Raw genomic sequence first — 17,305 nt, 5'->3', positions numbered from 1 at the left:
ACACACACTGCAGTGTTTTATGTTCAATTAAAAAATGGAAGCAACTTAAATCCTGAATAAGAGGAGTCTGAAGGACCAATTTCTTGGAAAAAGAGATTTTCAAGTTGAATTTGTAGAGTCCTTTACCAAAACATCGAGGAGGAATTGTCAGGCGTGTACATCAAAAACCTCACAAAATTGCTAGTGAAAACTGGGAGTGCTTTACGTCTGCAGTGGCACCCCCAGCTCAGCTCAGTTCTCCGGAGAGGTTTGATGGAGGTCCAACACGGTTTAGTACGAACTTAAAACAATGGCACAGCTCTCACATAGATGGATTCCAGTACTCACACTCCAAACTTGACTTGGCATAAGAAAGCAGAGGGAGAGGAGGCAGTTGCGGTTCCAAAGAGAGTAGGGGTTGGCAAGATTATCCTCTTTGGCCTGGCACCCAAGACCACATGGGGTCTGTGGCCAACGGGACTCAAAATCCCCAGGTGGCGTCGTAAAACGACCACAGGGTAATGAGTACTCTGGTTTCTTGGGCCCACGGAGAAGTTAATACATTAAACACTTGTACAGATATCTGTACATTAAGTACAAATATCTGGACTGGGAAAGACGAGGGTCCAGAGGGTGCGAGAGGCGATCTACTAGGGGTTGGGGCGCAGCCCGCGAGGCAAAGGGCAGGAGGCTGAGCAGGAGCCGGAGAGGTGAGCTCTGAAGCCCCAGCCGGGCTCAGCAGGCCTGAGCCAGAGCGCCCTGGGCTCCCGCGGATGCCCCACCCTTCCCCGCCTGCAGGAGCGCGCTGGAGCCCCGCGTCCCGTCCCGGGCGGGGCGACGGAGCACTCGCCGCCCCGGGGTGTGGTTCCCGCGGCCGGGACGGGTGGGGCGCCGCGTTTAAGGCACCGGCCAGCAGGTCCCTGCTCACTCGCTCTCCCTCGCCGCCGCCGCGCCCCACCATGGAGCGGCCGCCGCTACGCGCCTTTCTCTTCGGCGCCGCCGGGCTGCTGCTCCTGCTCCTACCCCTCCCCTCTTCCTCCTCTTCCGACGTCTGCGGTCCGTGCGAGCCGGCCTCCTGCCCGCCCCTGCCCCCGCGGGGCTGTCGGCTGGGCGAGACCCGCGACGGGTGCGGCTGCTGCCCGATGTGCGCCCGTGGCGAGGGCGAGCCGTGCGGGGGCAGCGGCGCCGGCAGGGGGTACTGCGCGCCGGGCATGGAGTGCGTGAAGAGCCGCAAGAGGAGGAAGGGTAAAGCTGGGGCAGCAGCGGGCGGCGCTGTGGTGAGCGGCGTGTGCATGTGCAAAAACCGCTACCCGGTGTGCGGCAGCGACGGCAACACCTACCCCAGCGGGTGCCAGCTGCGTGCCGCCAGCCTGAGGGCCGAGAGCCGCGGGGAGAAGGCCATCACCCAGGTCAGCAAGGGCACCTGCGATCAAGGTGGGCACGAGCGCTTTCCTCTCTGACCCCGGTCCCCTCGCCCAAGTCCTCAAGGCTGGACAGCCGGGCGCCCCCTGGCGGGTCAGGCCCTACCAGGCAAGCGACCGTGGCGGGTGAGCCCCGCACTGGTTCCCGCGACTCCTCAGTTGAGCACCCCAGGAAACACTTGGGAGGGGAGAAACTCGCAGCCACGGGGATGCTGGCAGAAATGTGTGACGCCTCCCTTCTCTCCGTGTGTGTGTGTGTGGGGGGGGGGGGGTTCTATTTTAAGAGTTTGCTGCGTGCGCCAAGAAAGTGAGGACTCGAAGGGCCAGTGTATGTACGTATAGAAAAGATTTTGAGATATCTCAGACTACCGCATCCCAAAAGCTCACCTAAGTGATGCGAACAGCTGGAAAGTCTATTGCAAAAGTGGTCCCCATTCTTTTGGGACACCAGAGAAATCATGTTGTCATCATTTTTTTCTCGGTTGGGGAGTACAAATAAAGGTGAAGTCAAGAAATAGGGAAAAGAAGCTTGACCATGAAATGCGAAGTAAGGACTTTCAGAGAGTTGTTTGTTTCACCTTTAATTGGCTAGATTGATAGAATTAAAACCAGGATTTCATGGTTTCTTAATATATAGAAAAATACTTCACTTACGGGAAATTATGGATTCTTAAACACTAATCTAGCTAATTGTGAGCAAAAAATATACAGACTTTGACAAATGTCTTTATTATGTAGTTTATGTTATGAACCTCATAGACATATTGTTTTTCTTTCTTGTTCCTTTTTTGTATAATTTGTCCCCAGGATGCACTGTTCAGCAGGAATGGCTTTGAGGTTATTTTGCAATGGCTTATTCCGAACAAGTCCAATCTTACCATAAATCAAAGTGGAAAATAAGTAGAGTCCTAACTTGGGGGGGAACAGATTTTAACTCTAATGCCTGAAATAACATTTTCCATAGGCAGTAGTTTCAAGGGAAGGTTAGAAATCCAACCTTGGCAGTCGGTCCCCTGGTCCCAGCCAAAGTAGAAAAGGGGAGCGAGGCAGTTCTGCAATGACAGAAGCAGTTGCTTCTTTCACAGCGCAGATTTTCCCTGAACTTTCCAAATAATTCACTTTTACAGCTTTTCCCAGAAGTCCCTCTGCTCACAGGTCATGTATTATTAATTTCAGAGTTCACTACTGAAAGCCTTAAATCATATAACTTAACTGGTAACTATATTATTGTCACCTGAAACTTACAAAGTCACAGCCCAAAGTAATGCACATACCTTTCCAACAGAAACAGTCATTTGTTCCTTTGGATCTAATTTATCAGTCACCTCATGAAAGAGAAATGCGCATAGCTGAAGAGTTCATTTCAAATACAGAGACTTCCTTAAATGCCCCAAGGGGCATTTTTCTCCGTAGTCTTTCCAGGTCATAGTCTTTCCGGATCAGTCTTTCCAGTGGCTGAGACTGGTAGTCGTATGAATCTACTGCTTATCTCAGAGGTGATGTGGTTAAGTTCCAGACCTCTGAATCAGAGTCGTAATCACTTTTTTTTTTAGGTGGAAGGCCTTGTAGTCAATTTGTCTTTGAAGCACTGACACTTATGAAATGCATGCAATAAAGCGAAATGTGATAAAATGAGGAATACCTGTGGTTGTGTGACTTCGTTACCATGCACACCCAGCTTCTCAGCCTCTTTCCAGGCTGCAAACCCCATGAGGGCAAAGACCTGGTTTTTCTTTACATTTGGATAAATGTTAAGAGAAATCGCATCTGAAACTGGAAACCTAGAAATAAATGAGCCATTTCTTCCCAACCTAAATTTAGAGATGGAGTCTAGTGCCTGGGACCAGTTATAGGAGAATTCCAGAGAGCACAGAAGACACTGTGAGGTCCACCAGAGTGCTTTTCCACAGCAGATACAATTAGGGCAAAAAAAACAGATTTTCTAATATACTGCTCTGACTCCTGAATGTATTTTGATAATTATAGAATCAAACCCGATATAGTGCCATTTACTTCTGTGCCATTTACTATTGGGCCTTTGCAGAAAGTAAGAAATGCATTTTCTAGGTTTCTGCAGCCATTTCTACCCTCAGAAGGAACACGAATTATGTTTGCTCCTGTACTGAGAGGGAGGGGACATTGTAGGACTCAGCCACAATGGCGTGGTCCAATCTATATTCTTTTGTATTGGTCTCACGTAACCCACACTTACTGAGCATCCAAAGTGTGTCAGCACTATGCTAGGTGCATATAACAAGGGATGCACAAAACAGAACTGGTGCTGCTGATTAGGAAAGTATCTATACAAGTTGCAAACTCAACTCCCTGGGTGCTTTTACGGGAGCCCTGGAGACACTCCCAAACCTTGCCCTCATTTTTTGAGAGCACTTACCCACCTTCAGGAGACAGAGATTGGTCTGTTTGTTTTCTGTACCTCTGGTGATAAGAGGCAAAGCCATCTTCTTGAAAATCTGTTTGAAAGGTAATGAGCTAATAATCTCACATCTTAGAACTGTCATCATGAATTTACTGCCACTAAATCTTATTGAGGTCCCTGAAGGCATGAGTAACTAGAAGAGGGGATTTGACAACTCAGTTTCATAAAAAGTGAATGCAGAAAAGCAGCGATGTTTAATAAAATCTCGCAGTTGGAAGAGAGCATGGTGCTCCTTTATTCCAGTTCTTGGTTACACTTCTTGTTCGTGGCTCTTTAAATCTGGTTAGGCACTTTGGTAATCCCACTTCAGCCCTTGGTCCCTTTTGGGTCCCATATTCTCTTTTTCCCCTTCAGAATTAATTTTACCATGTGGTATCAGAATACATTCTTAAGAGTCTCCCTCGTTAGTACCTTTAGGACCAAGTTCAAACATCCTAGCAGGGCACACAAGACTCTTCAGAATAACTCTTCTGTTATTTTGGCCTCTTTTCTGCAACCCCCTTAGAGACCAGCTGCGTTGTTTGCTATTTGCAGTCCCACCTGCGCTCTCACCCTCACTTACCCTTCCGTGCTCTGAACTCTTAGTTTTCAAGGATCAGCAGGTGTCACTTTCTCTGTGAAGCTCCTTGACTCTCCCTCCCCCGCAGCTCCCCAGTGATGTCCCTGTCCTTCGGCCCTTCCAGCCATTTTTTCAATAATGTTTATTGCACACCTACTGTGCATATCAAACCAAGAGGTATTCTAGAAGAATAGTTCAGATACTGAGCTAAAGAACCAGACTCCTGGAAAGTGAATCGTTACTTTTTCATTTACTTAGCCTTAGCAAATTTCTTGACCTCTCTGGGCCTGGGTTTTCTCACCTGTAATGCAAGGACTATAATCATACCTGTCTCACAGAGTTGTAAAGAGTCAATGTTGTGAAGGTTTTCATAGAAAGCCCTCAAAGAACATTCATTGTCGTCATCACTCAACCTTCAAGTAAACTCCATGAGGGAAGGGGATTTTTGCTCCCCGATCCATCCCTGAGGGCCCAGATCAGTGTCTGGTACTAGTAGATGCTTTAAATACATGTTGAATAATGAATATATGACTTTTCCAAGTACTATACTAGTACTGGAAAATTTTCCAAGACTGTACTAGTCTCAGCCTTGAATAAGATAGACAAGATATATCCCTGCCTTATGGCATTTACTGTAAGATTTACACAGAAATAACTGAACAAATAGTTTCATGTAGTCCTATGGGCTGTGAAGAATGTGCCACAGGAAATGGGACAGAGACTGGAGATGGATGAGCAGTATTCAGTGGGGTGGGCCGAGCGATGCGGAGGACCCACGTGCAGATTTCAGCAAAGGGAGCAGAGCTTCTGAGGGGAAAACGAGCTCTGCTGGTTAGTGTAGTACCTTCCAGCAGCCTCCAAGGGACTCTTGGAACATTTGTCTCCCCCCTGGACTGGGAGCATCCTAAAAGAGGGGCTTCATCTTCTAATTCTTTATAAACACAGTGGCCGGCTAATAGTTGGACACTTTGTAAATATTTGTTGATTAAACACAGGACTCTCTTAAGAAAGTGCCTTCCTGTTTGGAAATGCAGGCAATGGACTCTGCTGCCTGTCTGCTCTCTCTTCCCCTTGCAGCCTCTGCCTTCTTAAAATCCAGGCTGGGGAATACATTTGACATCGACTCACCTTCCCATCTTCTACTATCCGGAAATCTGACATCAGGTGGCCACTCTCCCCACTCCTGCCCTCACCGACAAATCTCAGAATTTCCATATCCCACTGCGGGTTAGAATTCAGTTCAGAGCAACAGAAACTGCTGAAACTGTTCTGTAAATGGAGAAAGCTTCAGTGAGTGTTTTTATTCATAGAAACTCATTTTGATGGATTTTAAACATTCATTCTTTAAGAAGCTCATTTTGCGCTCATTTTTACGTTGATAACATATTACTTAAATGCCCATATTCAATGACTGTTTTTCCATGAATTTATGAACTTATGATATTGTGATTTATAATAGGAAATATATATATTTGATCTTCACCCCATATAGCTCCTCGAACCTTTGACAATTGTCCAATTGTCTCAATTCTCCAATTGAGAGCAACAAGGTGTCTTGCTAAATTAACAAGGTGACTTTCAGAAAGCCCCTAAGTCCGCTAAGGATGCCCATCAATTGCCAGTGCAGCCAACCACGTGATTAGTCGGTTGGAACTTTCAGTGCCGCCCCTCTGACCTCCTGGGAGGAAGAGGGGCTGGAATTTGAGTTCAGTCACCAATGACTGCATGATTCAATGACTTGATCGATCATGCCTATGTAGCAAAGCCTCCCTAAAAGCCCAAGAGGATGGGTTTGGAGAACTTCTGGGTTGTACAGGTGCTGGAAGAGTGGCTCGCACAGCGCACGTGGAGGCACTGTGTCCTTTCTTCACACCTTGCCCTGCGCATCTCTTCCATCTGGCTGTTCCTGAGTTACAGCCTTTTATAATACACTGGTAACCTCATAACTACGTAAAATGGTTTTGACTCCTGTGAGTCACTCTAGCAAACTAATAGAACCAGGGAAGGGGGTGTTGGAACCTCCAATCTATGACCAGTCGGTCAGAAGCACATATGACAACCTGGACGTATGGCTGGCACATGAAGTGGGGGGTGGAGCAATCTTTTTGGACTGAGCCCTGAACTTGTGCGATCTGATGCTGTCCCAGGTAGATAGTGTCAGCATTAGTTGAATTGGAGGACACCCAGCTGGTGTTGGAGAATTGTTCAGTGATATAAACAAAGACACACATGCCACGGGTGTCAGAATGGTAGCACTCATTGAAAGTTGAGACAGAGTGTTCCAAAATTAAATGAAATTGTTGACAGTCTGGTTTACCTTGTGGCAAAGGGTTGGGGAGGCAGACAATGCAAATCAGGGCAGTACTTCGTTAAACTGCCACTGCCATACCACAGAGATGGCCAGGGAGCCCATTCAGTTCAGATTTACGAAGAGCTAGGGATGACTCCCTAGAAGAGTCATATCCTGACTGAGACAGGGATGAGAAGGAATTGGCTGGAGAAGAGCTAGCATGAAGCTTGTAGGGAGTTAGAAGGAAGTGAGAGGAGCATTACGAGCAGAAGGAACAGAGCCAAAGGAACAGCACGTGGCTCCGTGGGGCTGCCTGACAGAGAGGGAGAGCCACGGGGGCAGCTGGACACTTAACGGAGCTTAGTGATCCAGGGCCTCGTGGCCCATTAAGGAGTTCAGACACTCTCAGAAGAGGGTGGGCCACTGAATGATGTGGTTTGATTTGTGCTTTTAAAAATATCTGTTGTCAGCCCTTAGGAGGATGGCTTGGAAGGGATAGGACTGTGGTCAGTGACTCCCATTAGGAAGCTGTTACAATAATCCCAGCGACAGATGCCTACCTGCTTCTTCACAGGACCTTCGGTTTCTCTCTCAGACCTCAGACGCATTATTGAATCCAGGGTCCTAACCTGCCATAGCAAGCTGCTCATTACTTGAAAGTGAAAAGTCTGTACTGTGCTTTTTTCTCAACTAAATGACTCCCCACAAAGCACACTGGCATTGCTCTCTCATGAGCCAGTGCTGCACCCAAATGACAGCCACTTGCTAATTTTATTTCAGGAAGATTTTCCCCCTATAATCTCCACTCCTCTCTCTCTCTCTCTCCATTTTCAGATCCAAAACAGAAAAAGTCACATCCTGAAGAGTCTACCCCAGCTCCATAGAAATGCTTTAAATTTTTTCTAGCCTCAGTTGCCCTTCTTGAGTACAGAAACTTCTAGAAAACTGAGTGAATCACTGGTTCTTTCCTATCACTTTACCCAGTTTTAATCACTGCATCTTAGGAAAGATTTGAAAACCTGAAGAAACCCTTAGAAAAGAAAGTAGGCAGCCTTGTTCTCTAATCCTGCTTGTCAGGAACTGACACCATTAGCAGTTGTGTAAACTTCCAGACCTTTTCCTATTCACATATAAACGTATTTTTGTGTGCACATGTAACATATATAGCAGAGGTATAACATACTTATGTGTGGCCACACATTTATTCACAATTAACTTGTTTTTTTACTGTACACCCTACACGTGCATTTTTGTGAATTTATAATAGCATTTGATTGATAGTTTACTATCAGTAGAATTGATAGAATAAAGGTTATTCACATTTTAAATGTTATAAGCCAGTTGCCTCCCTAAAAGGTTTATACTCCCTCCAACTGTATACGTGAGCGTCCTTTTTCCCACACCCTTGCCGGCATGGGTACCATCCATCTATTTAATTCTTGCCAAGCTGAGAAGCAGTATCTCCATGTTCAGTTTGCAACTTCCCAGTCTCCGGTGACGTTGAACACCTTGTATGTCTTCTGTGAATCGCCTGTGTATGCTTTGCCATTTTTTTCTGTGTGTTATTTTGTATTTTTCATATTTGTTTGTAGAAGATTTTGAATTATTAAAGGTATTAACATTTCATAAAATATGTATTTTTTCTCTTAAAAGAAAATAGGCAGCCTTGAAGAAGGGTTTTAGAGGACTTAAGATTCTTTTCGAGGAAAGTAACCCAAAGAACAAATCAATGTTTCTTCATGGTTTGGAAATTAGTTATTAAATGGAAAGTGCCTGACCTGCTTTTCTATAATTCTTCAAGAGATGGAATTAAAAAGGCCTGGAATTAAATAGCCCCTCTCAACCAATGGTCATTGGCATTAATTCAATGTCAATAGGACTCCTCAGTTTGGGGCGTGGTAAAGAAGGAAACTTGATTCAGTGAAAGCAGCTCAATTGTGATACAGCCCAGCTGTGGAACAGCTCAATTGTGTTATAGCTCAATTATGAAGCAGCAAGGCTCTAAAGAGGCCCTACAGAAAGGCCCGTCTTCATCTAGGCACCCCCAGCCTGCTCTGCATGCTCCAGTCCACCCCAGTCTACGTCTGTCTGCCTCACTCTGCTCCTTTGCTCCTCCTGCAAGTTGTGTTTGGTTTTGAGCTCCAGCTGGGGAAGTGCACTCTTCAGTCTTGGGTGGGAAGAGAAAGAAAGTGTGCTTGGTGGAGCTGGCTTATAGAGACAGAAGCCCCTGTCCCTGGTCACGGATTGATCCATCTTCATGCAAATAAGAACTCCAAATCTTCCCGGTTTGATTAGTCCAAAAGGCACTGTCCTCACTGGTCAGAATGGAGCTGCTCTGATTGGTTGGTGAAGATGCTGATGGGGATATAACTGTGCAGCTCCAATTGGATGGGAAAAGTCTCAGCCCTATTGGTTGAAATAGGATTTCAGGAACTCTTTATAAGGGCTGGCTCAGGTGGCAGAATACAGTGCAGGTAGGCAGTTCAGTGCAGAGGTGGGTAGCTGAGTTGCAGGCTTCTTTTCCCTGAAGTGCAGTGGGAGTGATAGACCCCTGTGTAGAAATGTCTGCTAGGCAGTTTTTCAAATTTGAGCCCAATTAAGCCACTGAGGGCCCTTCTTGGTAGGTATTTTCTTTCTCAGGGTCCACACCACAAAGCATAGTTAGCTTACACACCAGGAAGAATTTGCAGGTTAAAAACTGTTGAACACTGTTACATGCTCATACGGGAGTGAGGAGAATTCTGCAGATTCTCTACTGGAGAGCTGAGAGGTAACCTAAGTGAGAAGGGCAAGCTGGGAGAGCATGTTATCACCATTTAGATCTTTTATACTCCAGATATGAGATGGAATGATTAAGCTGAGCAGGCATCTGTTATCATCTTTAAATATGACTTCCATCCTGTCCCTAGAGTCCACCCTCAGTGTTGACCAAAGACTTGCCTTCTGGAAGAAACTGCCTTATAAGTATCTCTTGGATATTTTAGTGACAGAACTCCCTTGGGTAGAGTCCAAGGCCAGCCGGCCTTCCCTTGTTCTAAATTCCTCCCCCACAGTGGATAAGATGATGGTGCTTCCTTTAACCTCAAGATACTCCCCAAACGATCTGACCTCATCTGTGTTTTTAATTGTAAGATGAAGAACATCTTATTCTTAGCAATTGTTGAAAGGAGGCCCTGAATTAGTGTCAAAAGAACTTTTAGGGCAGAGAATATGTGAGTATAACCTTTTTTGTCATTTAAATCCAGGGGTGGCACCTTTTGACAGCTTTGAGATGGAAGGAGACTTAAAAGTATATAAATTAATGAGTCTGCTTGTTTCAGGCAATTTTAAAGATTTCTCAGTGAATCCTTTTTATGAGGGCATAGAAAGGTGGGAAGGACTAGAAATGTCAAAGAAAAACTTTCCCAAGCCTGTTCTAGGTGGATTTTCCAGGTCAACCAAGACCATCACCCAGCAGCACCTCACCACCCCCACAAAGCCTCGAAGAGAAAATGAGGAGGTTGGGAGAAGAAAGCCGTGATTGATAATGTGGGGAGACAATGTTTATTTCTGACTTACAGTTGATGTGTTAAATAGTTGAGTTAATGGCAAATTAATGGTGGGATTCATTAGAAACAGCTGGAGCTAGCAATAAGCCCACCCCCTGAAGACCTCCACCAAGCAGTAGGTTACTGAGAGGCACTGTCCATGAATCAGCTGGGCCCCAAATCAGGCCAGGCTGCAGAGAAATTTTGTGTCTGAAAAGCAAGAAAGGTTCAGACCAGGTAAAACAGACCTAGTAACCCCATGCTGACAAAGCCCCATTCATTTGGTATGAAGTTTCTTACTTGCACGAGGAGTGTTGACAAAGCTAAGCACAAGCTGACACGTTCAAAGTAGAGTTTACCACTATGAGAAAGCAACCGCCCCCCAAAAAAACTTAAGAAAAGTATTTATTATAAATGAAGGTAGTTTTAGTTTACCTCCCTCATGGGATTACTGCAGTCACATTATAGAACAGATACGAAATCACAGTGTAAACAGCACAGCACCAAATACATATAAAGTATTATTGACTGCCTGTTAACTCCCTTGGGCAAGAATTCCATGTAGTGCCTTGTAGGTGGTGATAAATGATGACTGAGGTTTGCGGTACTTCCCAGGTTACTGGGGGCTTCTGTGGATGTTTCCTCATTGTTACAATAATTTTGGAAAGTAAGGGAAATTGCTGTCCCAGTTTCCAAATAAGGAAACTGAAAGCCAGCTATCACATAACCAAGTGAATAGCAGTTCTGGTATGTAAATCTAGATACCCTGCTACAGCCTTGCTGTTCAGAGTATGACCTGTAGGCCTGCACTGGCCCTCTGTACTGTCTTTCTCTTCTGTAACCTAGCACTGTTTCAAAATAAACAGTTTAAAACAGAAGTAGCCTTGGCCAAGTAGCTCAGTTGGTTAGAGCATCATCCAGACACGTCATCCATCCAAAGTTGCAGGTTCAATCCCCAGTCAGGGCACATACAAGAAGTAACCAATGACTGCATAAATAAGTGGAACAAATTGATGGTTTCTCTCTCTCCCTTCTCTCTCTCCAAAATGAATCAATCAATAAAAAAAATTAAGTGATTCATGGGAGTCAAACTCTTGAGTGTGAAAAGTTTTAGGAAGACCTTAGTGAATTTATCTTGCTTATATTTTCTTTTTTGATGAATTGATAAGGGGGATGTATGGTACATTCTTATCTAAGTAGCTTTAAAAGAGCTCTTTCAATTAGCATAGAGTAGAAATTCTATATGCTAAAAATGTTTATGTCATATTTAGGTTATTTTCTTTGTGGTAATGTGGTACACCCTATAATAAATGTCGTATCACATTCTGGGAAAGATGGGATTTCTTACATGAGTGACCATCTCTGAGGGGACAGACTTTGTACCGATCCCTGAGCCCAGTCCAGCATCAGTGCCTCCAGGGCCCGATTGGAAACCCGAGGGCCAGTCTCCTCATCGGCAACCAACAGGCTCCGGAAGGGCCAGTGGATTGGGGGCAGCGGGCCCGGATATTTTCCCAGGCAGGCCTTCTTGGGGCATAACGTTCGTGTGTGGCGTTTGATCATTTGCCAGGCCTTTCTGGTAACTCCGAGTAGGGTAAAGGAGGATAAAAATCACTAAGAACCGACAACATGCTCAAGTGCTCATTTCCACCTGAGGTTTTAGCGCTGCGCGGCAACTGAGCCCTGTCTGCAGCACCACTCTGCCCTCAACTCTCCCAGCCAGGATGACAGTGTTCGCCCTGCAGCTCGGCCGTGGTTCACTGGGAGGGCTACTCTTTTCTGGGAATTCGCATTTTTAGGGACTAAAGCATATTTTTGGTCAGGTGACATCTTCCAGAAGAAGGAAAACCCATGTGAGAACTCAAGCATAATCCATTTTGAGTTTCTGAAGAGAATGAGGGGGGAGCGTTTTAGTATTCTCACAAGCCGAAATGCAGCTGACTCCGATCACCCTGTTCTTCCATGTTGTTTTTCTTGAAGAACAGTCTCCAGCTTTTTTTGGAGACTTGTCTTTTTCCCGGGGTGAGTAGGCCAGTGGTCAAGTGGTTGAATCAGGAAAGCCTTAGATCTAACATCTGTTCTGCTCTCCTCTGGCCCGACCCCAAGCAAGGGAGAAAATTTTATCAAGAAATAGATCTCCTGGAACATTCAGAAGGCTTTGAAAGAGACCACACAGAAATGAGGCTTTAGGAATTTGTCAGGGGGAGCCTGGGCCTGCAGGCCGCAAAGCCTGCTCCTCCTCCCTGTGAGCTTTCAGAGCTTTCAGGAACAGAAATCCAAAAGTGAATTTCAATAGCAGCTGCAGCAATTACATTGCAGTCCGCGCCCCCCACCTCCAGCCTCAGGAAGCCACAGAGCATGTGATAGAAAATGAAATGCTTAGGCAACAGTGCCGCTCAGAGTTTGAGAAGGCTGGCTGAGGGGATCCATGCGGTGAGGCTGCTTATTAGAGATGCTCAGCCCAGCTGGAGGGGGCAGGCTGGGGCAGAGATCAAGATGCTACTGCGTGTTGACAGGCCAGGGCTGTGGAGCCAGAGGCCGTTCTCCACTCAGGTGTGTCTCAGATGAGAGCTGCAGGGCGGGAGGGAGAAACTGGTCCAGAGAGGCTCCGTCTGCACCATGGAGCCTTTGGTTCACTAGAAGGTAACCGCCAGGGCAGGAGCAGGCTGTCCAGGACCAGTCATGATGTGGAAAAGTTAGCGGCCCCCTACCTCGTTTCTGTCTCATCTGAGCCCTCTTGCTTTCCACCTGCTCTGCCTGGGCTCTCATGGCATGTTGTCCCTTTTTCCTGTCTAACTGAGCACAAGTGTGGTTATCTTTTTCCACCCCCAACCCTTTCTCAGTAACAGGGCTTGGCCAGCAACTTGATAAATTGAGCTCTGCTCAATCTGCTCCCTCGCCCCCATGTCATCCCTGGACTCCTGAGCCACCTCTGGCATTCCCTCCAAGCTTGGCATGCCACCCCTGAGAGGTAGCCAACACAGTCCGAGTCATCCAGGAAATGGTTGTCCCTTCTTTTCTTGATGCTACTTTGGGATGAAGTTTTTATAGATGTCTTAGGATCCTAATCTACTCCATGCATCAGCCCAAAATTTGTGGCCCCTCTTCCAGTCCAGGGGGTAGGGGAGACAGCCAAAACCCCATGGCATGAAACATTGTAGCTAGCACATAGTAAAGTCTCAGTGGATGTTGTCTCATTTCCATTTTTATTGTTATTGGCCTTATAAACCCTGGTATGAGTTCACTGTAACAGCCTTGATTGTGATATGTTGATGTCTTATTTTGACCAGTCCAAACATGATACTGCCTTATGTATCTCCAGGTTAGATCTGAAACCTGTTTTGGATCTATGCAAACAAAATGGCTGGATAATGTTCTTATAACAATTCCCTAGAAACTTCCATCTAGCTCTTGTTCTTGCTCTTCAGGGATTCCAGGACAAGCAGTCCTGTTCCATCTCAGAGAGACCACAGAGTCCAAATGCAGTCACATGGGAAGCACCCTAGGTGCTGGTCAGAGGGGTTTGCTTTGCCTTATAGCATGAAATATTTCCATCTTCAAGTTCAGAGTCACACACACGATTTTCTACTGACACCTTTTAGGTATATATAATTATTGGTCCCTTTCTGCCCTATGTGTATAAGAAATATTTTGGTGTTTTGTTGGTTGGTTCATTTTTTTAAAAAATGGAGATACTGGCTTCACAGAGGAATGTGAACCAAAATCACAGAGTTTGGCAGAGAAAGAATATGATTCATGTCCATTGGGCACATATTAGACATTATCCTTGACTTTTAGAGCTTATTGGTGCAAATAATAAAACTCTTTGCTCACAATTTATGTCTATCTTCTTTCACTTTCACATGTATCCTCAGCTTAGCAGGAACTCATTTAAAAAATTGAAGCATTTAACTATAAATGGGCATATTTAGACTCCGGAAGGTACTCACTAAGGTGGTTCTCGGCATCTATCAGAAAAGTGGTAACATCCACCCCACCCCCAGCACAAGGTGGAGAGAAGTAATGAAGCTGTGCAGAGGAGATTTAAGGATCTGGATAACTTTTCAGGTCCACCAGGATCAGTAATTGTGCGTGAAATTGACAGAATATTGGGACTACCAACCCTCTATGCACAGGGTACTCTATCACCTCCTAAAGCAGAGGTTCTTCACCTTGGCTGGACATCAGAACTACCTGGGGAGTTTTACAAAGTTCCAATGCCTGAGTTCGACTCCAAGATTCTGACTTCACTGGTTTGCTTGTGACCTGGACAGCAGGATTTTTAAAAGCTTCCAAGGTGATTTAATATCCAGACCAGTTTAGGACATTGTCCTAAAAAGACTTCGAGTGGCTTTGGAGGTGCATCTTTTCCTTGGCCCATCATTAATTATCATAATGATGGGCCAATTTTTGCTTAGTTTATCCAGCATCTAGTGTTTTACAGCAAGATGACATTTCAGAATGTCTCTAATACACCACAGGAAGTAGAAACCCTGGAAAACATGATCACTTGGTACAGTGCAAGCAGCATAGTGATTTGGCTGCTTCTTGTCCTCTTGGCTACTTCACTGCCATTATCTGAATCAGATATAACATTTCTGCATCTATCAGTATTATTGGTATTAATAGAAGTTTGAGTGCCACAATACTTTAAGAAAAGTATTCACCTAAAGCCACAAGAGTCTAATCTTTCAGTTATGCTACTAGAATGTAAGTCCCATGAGCTTAGTGCTTTTATCTGTTTCGTTAATTGTTGAATACCCAGAGTCTAAAGAGTCCTTGGGATGTAGTGGGTACTCAATACATACTTGTTGAATAAATGAACAAATAACAGTGGATTACAGGGTCCTCTCCAATAGCCACCACAGCTTCCTGCTTCAACCGTGCTTCAACAGAACCTGGCACTTGATCCCCATCCCAGCCCCCCACCCAGATCCATCCTTCTGCCACCTCCTCACAGTGCCCCTGGACTGCCCTAAGGCCCCCAGCACCACGAAGCCACCCCTCCTCAGCTGACCATCATGACCACCGCATCTGCCTTGTAGGTGCACCAGAAGTCCCACCAGGACTCAGAAGCCACCATCAACCTGGAGTTCTATGCTTCCCACATCTACCTATCCATGTCTTACTACTTTGACCACAATGATGTGGCTTTGAAGAACTTTACCTAATATTTTCTTCACCAATCTCATGAAGAGAGGGAACATGCTGAGAAACTGATGAAGCTGCAGAACCAATGAGATGGCCAGATCTTCTTTCCAGATATCAAGAAACCAGCCCATGGTGACTGGCAGAATGGGCTGGATGCAATGGAGTGTGCATTACACTTGGAAACAAGTGTGAATCAGTCACTACTAGACTTGCACAAACTGGCCACTGAAAACCACGATCTTCATTTATGTGACTTCACTAAGACTCACTTCCTGGATGAGCAGATGAAATCCATCGAAGAATTGGGTGACCACGTAACCAACTCGTGCCTGTTGGGGGCCCGTGGGTCTGGCACAGCAGAGTGTCTCCTTGACAAACACACTCTGGGAGACAGTGGAGAGAGCTAAGCCTTAGGCTGGCTTCCCACAGCCACAGGGGACTTCCCTGGTCACCAAAGCAGTACGTGCATGTTGGAGTTACCTTTACCTTTCCTGTAACTTGTAGCAAATCACCCACATATGTCTTTCATTTGTACCATTCCTTCAAATAAAGTGATTTGGCAACCCCCCACCAAAAAGAGTAGATTACGGTATGCCCCATTGGAGTGGGGAACCTGGTAGAAGCCTCCCTCTGCCGCCCAGTCTGGGATCTCTAATAAGGAGAGGAGACTCTGTCCAGCTTATAGGTCTCCCACCCTAGAGGAGAATCAAAGCCAACAGCCTCTAAGTAACGCTCAAACAAAGATTATCTAACACACATATTTTCTCTAGGACACAAAACAGCCATTTTTTTCCTCAGGAACACTAGACAGCACTTCCATACTACACTTGGGGACCATTTTAAACAACAAGATCACCAACAGAAAGCACAGAAATGCAGAAAATATGTGGCATTAAGTTGACTGTGAAAGGGACACTTGTTTATAGTGTGAAAGCTGAAACAAGAAGGCAGAGTGTTGTCTTGTCCCTCAGCTGGGACCTCAAATTTTTTGCCACTCTGTGCATGTCCAAGAATGGTTTGATTTAGGGGTGACAAATAAATCTCAGCAAGTAGGTAGATTCACAAATATGGGATCTGTGAATAATGAGGATCGATGTGTTGGAAATGGTCAGATCAGTGACAAGCATTAGGGAACTCCCAGGATTTCTGAGGATGGAGAGCATGCATGAGATATGCTCCCTTTGAATGCCCCAAAGCACTCAGCATAGTTCTGGGCACAGAGAGGGTGCTTAGTAGATCATTTTTGGACTCTTGGTCCCATTTAATAAGCACATGTACTGTTCCTGTGTAGACTCTCCATGAGGAGCCTCTGTTTTTGCCTTGTACCCATCTGCTAGCAGGATGCCCATTCCACAGGCGTTAATGAGAAGTGGAGATTTTTCTAAGTTTCCGAAGGGACAACAGTAAAGCCCCTCCCATTTCTCTCCAGTCTTCCCACCAGCTGGAGACTCCTGTATGGCCATTCCCTCGCAAAGAGCCAGCCTGGCCTTCACTCTACCTGCAACCAGGCCTCTCATCCCTCTTCAGGTTTATGCTTATAAATTAGTCTCTGTGCAGGCTCCTCCAAGCTTACCTATCATGTAGCTCAGGAAACAAAGGTTACCTGGATTCTCACTATCATTAGAAGTGGAAAATTATGATTCCCTGTCACTCATGTCCAGTGCTCGCTTTTTGTAAATGCTGTGCTGGCGCTATAAGGAAAGTTGCACTGATGAGACAGATAATGCCCCTTCTCTAAGGAGCCACAAACCTGTGGTCCATCTGGTGGGTTCTGAAGCATGGGAAGGCAGAAGAGGCGATTAGACTAAAATAGAAGAGCCCCATGTAAGTCAAGTCAACAGAAATGCAGACAAGCAAAGAATGCGTACACATATGTACATTTCTCTACTATTTTAATCATGGCAATCGTGCACTTTCTGTGCAGTTTCTACTGGAAGGGAA

General features: G+C 45.6%; 1 protein-coding gene and 1 pseudogene across 1 annotated transcript in view; both read left to right on the top strand.

The window, feature by feature from the left end:
• Window positions 1–858: 858 nt before the first annotated feature.
• The window catches only part of IGFBP7 (insulin like growth factor binding protein 7), a 68,583-nt gene continuing 52,136 nt past the window's right edge, over window positions 859–17,305 (top strand). Inside the window, exon 1 of the mRNA XM_028507809.2 lies at window positions 859–1,413. Coding sequence (XP_028363610.1) covers window positions 939–1,413 — 475 coding nt within the window. The 5' untranslated portion in view covers window positions 859–938. The remainder of the gene's footprint in view (window positions 1,414–17,305) is intronic.
• On the top strand, window positions 15,220–16,245 carry LOC114493106 (annotated as a pseudogene).

Source organism: Phyllostomus discolor, chromosome 1, assembly GCF_004126475.2.
Source record: "Phyllostomus discolor isolate MPI-MPIP mPhyDis1 chromosome 1, mPhyDis1.pri.v3, whole genome shotgun sequence".
In the NCBI taxonomy this organism is placed as follows: domain Eukaryota; kingdom Metazoa; phylum Chordata; class Mammalia; order Chiroptera; family Phyllostomidae; genus Phyllostomus; species Phyllostomus discolor.
The sequence above is the reverse complement of the archived record's forward strand: the minus strand, read 5'-3'. Positions and strand labels throughout refer to the sequence as shown.